This window comes from Musca domestica, unplaced genomic scaffold (genome assembly GCF_030504385.1).
Source record: "Musca domestica strain aabys unplaced genomic scaffold, Musca_domestica.polishedcontigs.V.1.1 15, whole genome shotgun sequence".
In the NCBI taxonomy this organism is placed as follows: Eukaryota; Metazoa; Arthropoda; class Insecta; order Diptera; family Muscidae; genus Musca; species Musca domestica.
The window spans coordinates 12,726,215-12,735,811 of NW_026712207.1; the positions used below are offsets into that span (position 1 = coordinate 12,726,215).

General features: G+C 33.8%; 1 protein-coding gene across 1 annotated transcript; it reads right to left on the reverse strand.

Moving 5' to 3' along the window:
• Positions 1-2,566: 2,566 nt before the first annotated feature.
• Positions 2,567-8,335, reverse strand: LOC101895116 (cuticle protein 19). Its single transcript, XM_059119833.1, has 4 exons — positions 8,324-8,335; positions 7,700-7,897; positions 7,520-7,616; positions 2,567-2,706 (listed from the first exon to the last, which is right to left on the reverse strand). The coding sequence occupies exons 1-4, from the start codon at positions 8,333-8,335 to the stop codon at positions 2,567-2,569; spliced, it is 447 nt and encodes a 148-aa protein (XP_058975816.1).
• Between the last annotated feature and the right edge of the window lie 1,262 nt (positions 8,336-9,597).

Sequence of the window (9,597 nt, forward strand, 5' to 3'; positions counted from 1 at the left end):
GGAATGTCCGAGGTCTGCGTCCAAAATGTCATCGGAGAAAACCAAATTCGGTAGTTCACCACTTTCGGACACTTTTGGGAATTGGCTTTACCCCGAGTTCATTTTTTAATATTTGCCGAATGGAATATTGCGATATGTTCAGCTCACGTGCCAATTTTCGGCCACTGCGACGCGGGTTTCGATCAAGTCGCTTCTATACATTTCTGCTGTTTTCTTCCGTCCACTTCCTTGACTTCGGGCTACGGTACCAGTATCACGGTAAGGAGCGATGGTACGATACACAAAGATTTATTCACATTTAAATGCTGGAGTGCTCTAACGATAGCCACTTGTAGTTTTTTAGCCAAATATAAACGAAATAACACTATCACGCTTGAATTCCATCACAAATAACATTTTTTCTGGAAGATTCGCACCAAAATGCTCCTGTACACTTGTGGAGAATATAATGAGCTGTCACTGGAATAATTTTAACAGCTGTCCTACGAGTGGCTTTGAAATGACAGCAGTCTGATGTTGATTGCAGTTTTTTCATATCTTCCTGTAAATCTATATATATTGCTCACCATATAACCGATCTGAACCTATATATCTCATTTCCAGATACGAGGTAAGTCCCCATATCAAAATTGAGGATTTCAGCCGTTTATTTAGGAAATGTTACTAATTTTGGTATCAAGTGATGGGATGGAGCTGAAAATTGAAAGCAAACCGGTAAAATTTTTATTTTGAGTTCAATGAAAGAAGAAAACCCTAAGATTTATTAATTAAGGAAATGTCAAAAGTCGAGCGGGGCCGACTATATGAACCCCTACACCACAGTAAAGCCTCCGTAACAAAAAAGTATACATTGGGAATTTATGTGAAGTAGATCATACCAACTATAAACCAATTAACATTGCTGTATAGTGCATGGTATGACTTCGATAAGGATTGTATTTAATAATATTTATTTCAGCAATAGATATACCGGACCTAGTTTCATCAAAAGGCAAAATTCGGTTGAATATGAAAGAATCTGTCCAATTTTGGGCTGAAATTACATATATATGGTGAGCAATAACCGATCTAAACCGATCTCGATACAATTTGGTGGAGGTGTTTTCGAGCTGTATCTAATGTCTGGTATCAAATATCATTGTTGAGGAGTAAGGAATTATAAACCCCAAATAGGATAAAACATATATATGGAAGTTATAGCTATATCTGAACCGATTTTGACCAAAATTTGAGGCACTTGCTTTTGGATTGGATTCCGTCGGAATTGCCAAATTTCAGCCCATTTACTGCACAAAAAACCCCAAATCGGATGAAACATATATATGGGAGCTATAGCTAGATCTGAATCGATTTTCACCAAATTTCCAGTACTTGTTCCTTGATAAATTTCAAAAAATTATAAATTTAATACAATTTACATAGCAATTTATCTAAATCTGGAATTGATATATTGTATTGACCTTTAAGCCAACATGATCATATGCTGAGGATATAATAGGTCAGTAATCTGACTTATGCTTTCTAACTTATTATTTTTAATATTTATATCAACGGAGTTAGAATAACGGACTTTTGATATTTGTATTTGAAATGTTATCCCCTAATTTCTGATCCTCCCTGGATGCCCCCAATAGAAAAATAAACAAAATTTAACATTTATTTATCATTCTTTATTATATTATTATAGGAAATCATCAATAATTAATGCAATGCTTTAAATTTTCTTTTTTTTTTTTTTTTCTTTCAGATAAACAAGACTAAAAATTATGAATGTTAATGGGTTAGTATGAATTAGATACAATAATGAAAAAAAAAATGATGATTAAATGAAATTCTAACAGCTAGAAAAAGTCTATGATTAAGTTAGAAGGAAAGAAGGACTATACGAGGTCATAGAGGTCATTTTGGGGTTAGTTTGGGGAGAAGCGTAAAATTAAATCACAAGGCATACACATTGCTTGTATGAGTCCTTGATTAGTTCACAGTAAAATAAAAAACATTTCTTATTAATTAGAAATTCAGTTCAAGGCAACGATGAGGTTAATGAATAGAGTCAGTTTAGCAGGTTTTGCTATCACAGAAGTAATAATAAAAATCGAGGAAAAATATACAAAAATAATTAAATAACAAATTAATACAAAAATTAAACACATTCTATAAATAAGATAAGGCTAGACAAGTATGAGTTGGGTACTGATGAGTATGGGCGCTTAGATGAATGATGATGGCATATTAAAAAAAAGGAGCATCGCTATTAAAAAAATTGACTTCATTTTTTGGCCTTACAGAGCAGAGTCGACGATATGCGAAGAAAAACAAACACAAATTAAGAAGAGAATTTAAACTAAAAAAAACAAAATCTTGACATTTGATAAGCTAACATAAACTATCTGCTATGGCCTCCACCAGCCTCCACGAGGGAAGTGTTTGAGGTCCAAGATATTAATTTAATACGTTATAATCACGGTTTACTTTAACTTATCCTTAAAGGGATTAATTATTTCATATGAATGAGTAGGGAGAGGGGGAGAGAGAGAGTGGCTGTGTCTGTGTGTATCGCATTCGTTTAATAATGATGTTCGTGGGCCTCTTCCTGATGATGGATGGGGGCAGTTTTGTGTACAACAGCATTGAAGCCATTGTGCTTGTCGGCCGTGTAGTCCACGGTGCGAATCGAGCCATCAGGTTCAACCAAAGAGTATTGACCTAAAAAAAACAAAAAGACAAAAAGAGATTAGCCATAACAAAAGCATGTCTTTGAATTATCAAAACAAATACATGTGGAAAATAAATATTGTTTAATATAATTGCTGTAATTTAACCAAAAAATAAACAATAACATCTGTCTGCTACAGTTACACATAATTGCCAAGACGTGAACATTATTGCCCAAAACAAAAAAGTCATTAGTGTTACTTGACTTGCAGAAAAATTACATGACTCGTATTTTTCGCAACAATTACAAAATATGTTATTAACAAAGAAATGCACTTTTAAATGTTTATAATTAGCTATTTAGAGAGTTAACGTAGTTTATTCCCTTGTTGGCAGTTTTTTCACTGACAGTTAACAAGTTATTGTCTGAGCTATTGAAAATACACTGGAGTATTAAAAACAAAAAATTTAATAGTAAAGCTATTTGTGGTTCATTGCTCCTTTTCGAGAAGCAAACTGAAAACAAATTCCTATCTTCAAATTGTGAGACAAACATAGTTCTATGTTTAAGTTTTTATACCGTCCAACTTTGCCATTCCGTTTGTAATTTCTCAAAATAATCACTTTGGACCACAACGGATATATTCTTCATCAGAATAAAATTCTAGTTTTTGTGGCGTTTAATATTCTGCATAAGACCACCAGGGGCAAACATTTTTTTTAGTACCTCCCTATATTCCGTATTTGGACAATTTTAGTCTCATTATACCCTCTGCCATATGCCTAGAGAGGGTATATATCATTTGACACGGCCAAAACGTGCCTCATCTCATATCCTAGGTCTCTTTGGACCAAATCCGTTTCAGACATTTGGAGTCCATTTAGCGATGTCCGTCGGTCTGGCTGGTGCGCAATATAACTTTTGAAGGGAGTATCCGATTTGGTGCAAACTTAGGACATCGTAATATTATTGTCAAACTTAGATTGAGTTCGGAGATGGGCAATATCGGTCCTTCTGGTACCTTCCCCACAAAATGTAGACACTATCAAAGAAAATAATTTACTGCACATAAAGTGAAAGGATAATCTGATTTTGCTGCAACTTTTCAAATCGTAATATTTGCATCAGTGCTAGGTCAGGTTCGCCCACAAAGGGTCAAAACTTTGAATAATTATAACTATTATAAAATCAATACATATAACAATATTTTTGTTACGCCAAGAAGTGGTGTGAAGATGGAATATATCGATTCACTCTTTCTGGTATCTTCCTTACAAAGCGTCGAAATTTTGAATAACCAAAACGATCATAAAATCCGACACATGACATTGTTTCTACTGAAACAAGATGCTGTGATGTGATGATGGGATATATCGATTCATTTCCTCTGGTACCTCCCCCACAAAGGGACAAAATTTTTAATTCCCATGGAGCTCATAAAACGCGAAATTAATATCCGATTCCATTCGGAATTGAAACATCTCAATATTTCTATCAACAGAAGATCTGTTATGAAGATGAAGAATGAAGACGGATCGGACCTCTCCTTTTGGTACCTCCCCCACAACGGGTCAAAATTTTGAATATTTATATCTCCGAGCATAAGCATCCGATTGTTTTCAAATTTCACATATCCTAATATTTACTATTAATACCTTCCACAGAAACGGTTCTACATTTTGATTAACAAAACGCTCAGGAAATGCGAAATAACCATTAGATTCTTTTAATGTAATTTCACACACCTCCAATATTTTTTGCAACACAAGATCTGGTGTAAACGGCTGAAGCTAGAATCTTGAAATTTCACTCTAGGGTCCGTTGTGGTGTGTAGGCGTGTGATATGGTTGGAAATTCGTACTAAAAGGGTTCGAAAAGTATTACTAATTTTTAGCACTAAAAATTAAATATATGAATTGGACAAATGGAATGAGCTAGAATACCGAAATTTTGAATGAGAGTCACCGATGGAGTGCAGGATATATGTACCAAAAGGTTTTTGGAAATTCCACAGTAATGTGACGAAAAGTTCTAAAATGTTACGAAGGTTTTAAATTGGTACCATTTAATATTTTGTACCACAAATGAGTACTGAATAGTACTATAGTTGATACAATTTGGTATTGAGTGAGCAGATAATGCAAGAAATCTGAAATTTGGCATTATTTTCTCTGTTCATGTGTAGCCGGGAAATATAGAGGTGGTTTGTACAAAATGGTTCTAAATTGGGTATTGGGTAGAAGCATTATATTGGAAACCCAAAATTTGATGTTTAGGTCTCTGTTGGTTTCTGTGGTTGAGATATGAAGGTGGTTTTGAATGTGTGTACTATAATTGTACGAAAAGTACTAAATTTGGTAGACCTGGAATTTGATGTTGAAGTCTCTGTTGGTATCTAGGATTGAGATATGGAGTTGGTTTTGGATGTGGTTACTATAATTGTACGAAAAGTACTAAATAGTACTAAATTTGATATTGGATGAAGGGGTTGAGCTGGAATCCAGAAATTTGATATAGATGTTACTCTTGGTGTCTTTGGTTTTGGATACGCGTACTATATTTCTTCTAAAAGTATTGAATACTATTACGTTTGGTATTGAATGAAGAGGTAGTTATAAAATTCTGTAATTTGATATTTAGATAACTGTTGGCATCTGAGGTTGAGATTTGTAGGTGGGTTCGAAAATGTATACTATATTTGCACGGATAGTGTTAAATTTGGTACTGGGTGGATGAATAGACCTGAAATCCTGAAATTTGAAATGGACGTCACTGTTGGTGTCTGCAGCAGCTGGTCTTGGATATGCGTACAGTTTGGTACTGGGTGAACAGATAGTGTTTGAAATATGAAAGTTGATATTAGGATCGCTGTTTATGTGTAGCCTGGAAATATGAAGGCGGTTTCGGAAATGTGTTCCATTATTTTACGAAAATATTGAATCGTACTATATTTGGGATTGGTTAAAGGATTAAGCTGGAATCCTGAAATTTGATATGGATGTCATTGTTAGTGTCTGTGATTGATAGAAGGAGCTGGTTTTCGATATGCGTACTATATTTGTTCGAAAAGTACTAAATAGTACTATATTTGGTACAATTTAGTTTTGGGTGAACATTTATTGCTTGAAATCTGAAATTTAGTATTAGGGTGGTTCATGTGCAGTCTGTAAATATAGGTGGTTTCGGAAATGTGTACTGTATTTTTACGAAAAGTATTGAAGGGTACTATATTTGGTATTGGATGAAGGAAGTGATATAAAATTCTGAAATTTGATATTTAGAAAACTGTTGATATCTGAGGTTGAGATTTGTTTGAAAAGTACTAAATTTAACTAAATTTGATACTTAACTGTTGGTGTCTTGGATTGGGAAATGGAGGTGGTTTTGGAAATGTGTAATAAAATGAGTGGATGTATGGAGCTGGAATCCCGAAATTTGATATTAAGGTCTCTGTTGGAATCTGGTTGTGGATTTGCAAATGTGTACTATATTTTTTGAAAAGTACTAAATGGTACCATTTTTGGATCACTGTTCGCTCCTCTAAATATTTTTACCCAAAGATTGCTCTCCCACCCTCAATGGCGAATGCGACCAAATACAAATGTGTCCAATCATAGCACAATGTAATATTCGAATCCAAATCCAGATCATATTCAGAAATTAACTATATTGGTCCATATTATCTGACCTTTCCTGCAATATATACCCGCTATTCCTATTGTTATAGCATCTTCGGATGATATGTATTTCAGGTGCTCGTGTTTACCAATCGAATCAATCGTTATTTGGTATTTCAGACTCATCTTTCCAGGAGAAAATGTTCAGTTTAGATGGATTATTTGGTGTAGCATAATCACTCAAGATGTTCGACATTTCGATGAGTACAGCTCCAATTTTCAACAGAATTGGCTCTAATTTTCAATTGTGATTGTAATTGGATCAAAAAATTAACTTCCAAATATTTGTCAATTTCGTTTCATATTTTGACATTAAGGACGTAACCTATTACGTTTTTTAAAATACCAATTGAAGCCACTTCGGCTGAAACTTATTGCTTAACCTACAACTTCCAGCCAAAGTGGTTATAGTTTGATATTTTTAAACCACTAATAAACAAACTTTGTTTTTATAAAAACAAAAATAAATGGATAAAGCCTGACCATTTTGCAACAACATTTTTAAACCTTAATAGGTGAAACATATCTAGGCATAAATAGCTCAAGGTTGGTTTTATAATTCATATATTTATAACGGATTCTTGAACAGCATGAACAATTATTGGGTATTTTGTGTTCGTAAATGATAAAGAATTATGCGACAAGAATATTCAGTGTTTACTGGTATTAAGCATTCGATCCTGCAACAATCGAGTTCGATATCCTTGATAGTTTGAGGTGCTCCTTAACAAGTTTCAGAAAATCGGAAACATTTGTTCATTTCGATAATAAGATTTTCCTGCAGTTTCAAGGAAATGGATTTGTGAGATGTCTTAAGAAATCGAATCCTTATTCTTTCTTCTAAACCAGCCCCTTTGGGTCGATTGTCATCCCCAATTTGTTTGCTAATGTGACCCATATTTCAAACTATGTATATAAACTATTATTACTAATTTGATTCCCGTGTCATTACAGGCTTGGACCCGGAATTATATGAAATATAACCTCGGGATTATTTGTAAGAAATAATTTTTAATGTTATCCTTTTTCGTGTGGAAAAAATCTATCCCTGTTGCTATTTGAAATTTAAACGCATTCTGTGGTCTTTTCATAAGTAGCTTAGGTAAATTGTATCAATTTTAACCAATTTCTTATCCGAAAGTTATAACATTTTTAATATTCCAAAAATCCCCTTCGACAAACTTACCCTTTACGGAATCACCTTCACGAGTCTCATGTTGAGATTTAACATCACCGGTGTGATAATCGTTTACACCATATTTGAAAGCGTATTTGGGGGGTGCCTAAAATAAAAGCACACACATTAGTTACCCACAAGGCAAGCAGTCGGGTCCTTTAGCCTTCGACCTGCTAATATCACACTTACATAATAATCAACATGTTCATCTTCATGATGCTCCTCATGATGTTCTTCTTGGCCATAGCCCTCACCCAAACGTTCGATCTGATGGCCATGTCCATAATCATGTGCTACTTCGTAGGCCTGTTCGTGGCCACCTTCGTAGTAATGATGATCCAGGGGATAGGCCAAGGTAAGGCACAAAGCGGAAGCGAAGATAACAAACTGTTGAGAACAGGAAAAATGGATTTTAATATTTTAGCACTTATAGAATATTTTTTAATTTATTTTTTTTTTTTAATTTAACGTCCATTGCTCATAGTTTTTTTCACGAAATTTAAATATTTGATTTTGAAATACGTTTCATTTCCAATTCGTATCCTTCATATATTTCATGTGTTCTGTTTTTGAAATAATTATTCTCCAAGAATTTTGTTGAATTTATTAATCTTTGCATTATTTCCATGGCACCAAGTTCGTGTCTTAAGTCTTTTGTTTTAATTTGCATTTTTTCAGTTTTATTTATTTTCCATTGTTTTTTTTTAAATTTATTTTTTTCTTCATTTTGAGACACTTTAGTTCATTTATTTGTCAAGTCCTTTTTTAAAATATTTTTAATATTTCTTATGCACTTTCATCACCACCGCTCACCTTAAGGACCATTTTTATGTATTTTTTTAAATATATTTTTCTTTAAATCAATTGAAAAATTGAAACTATTTTGTAACGGAGATCACTATTTCGAAGCTGATCTGTTTTGGATTTTTTTTTTTGAGTTTTTTTCTTTCGTTCGTTGTTAGCAAACAAGAAGCGTTGTTAACCAAATGAATTTCCACCGCGGAATAATGTTGTTCAAATGAAAATTTGTTGCTTTTATATATTTAGGAAGAAATTGTTGGCTTTATCCATGCAGTCGGCAAACATCAGCCAAACGGTGGAAAAGGCAAAAACAAAACCTGGTAAGCAAACAGCAGCAGCAACAGCAGTAAACAGTGAATCGCTATGCATGTACGAATACATGTGTGTGTGTCCACCAACAAGGGGTAAATCGAAATGTATGGCCGAACGGTGGTGGTAATGGTGGTAGCTGCAACTGTTGCACCGTCAGACAGACGCAGACAAAACATAACATTCACAAATGAAGCGCTGCAGAAACATACCAACAGCAACAACGACGTCGGCCATAATATGTGCATTCGAATATAAATAAACTTATTTTTTTTTACAAAATAACAATAACAACAGAAAAATAGTTTAACAAAACCAACAACAATCATGAAAGCTCCACATTCACACTCTATTGTTTGCGAACTATTTTTTTTTTTCGTTTTTTTTTTCAGTTTTTATAAATTTGAACCAATTGCATTTTGAAGAGGGGGTTGATTGCTAGAGTGTTGCTAACCACCGGAGTTGGTGGTGTTTGTATTTACAGATAGCGATTGTACCCTATGCATGGAAATCTGGACTTCAGACTTGTATTCTCAAGACATTTATGTTCCGTAAGAATTTTTGATATGAAAGCTTGAGTGCCTTCAGGACCTCATACATCTATGTTCTCACTGATCATATCAACTGCTGCCATTTAGACAATAGAAAAGCACACTGGTACCATTGAAATTTTCTACCTTAAACATGCGGAATTCCAGACGATTCATTGCAGAGTTCTTCAAATATTCAAACGTAAGGATATGTGCAGAAAGTTAATGGTTTTCTAATCCTTATGGGTACAGAGGTTTAGTAATATTTTATTATGGGCAAATATCTGACTCATCGAATTAAGGCCAAATAAAAAACGGCCAATTTTGCGTAGTTTTAACTCTAATAATATTTCAAATGATTCGCCCAATTTCTTTAAATTTGGTCAGTCAAAAAATTTTGAATTTAGGGTAAATATAAATTTAAGAACATATTTCCCCACTCTTATT

What these genes read in the sequence shown, in the direction of transcription:
- LOC101895116 (XM_059119833.1), bottom strand. An exon ending in ATGAACATGTTGATTATTAT is followed by an intron (nt 7,617 to 7,699) that starts GTAAGTGTGATA and finishes CTTTTATTTTAG; the next exon opens with GCACCCCCCAAATACGCTTT. An exon ending in TGAAGGTGATTCCGTAAAGG is followed by an intron (nt 2,707 to 7,519) that starts GTAAGTTTGTCG and finishes TGTTTTTTTTAG; the next exon opens with GTCAATACTCTTTGGTTGAA.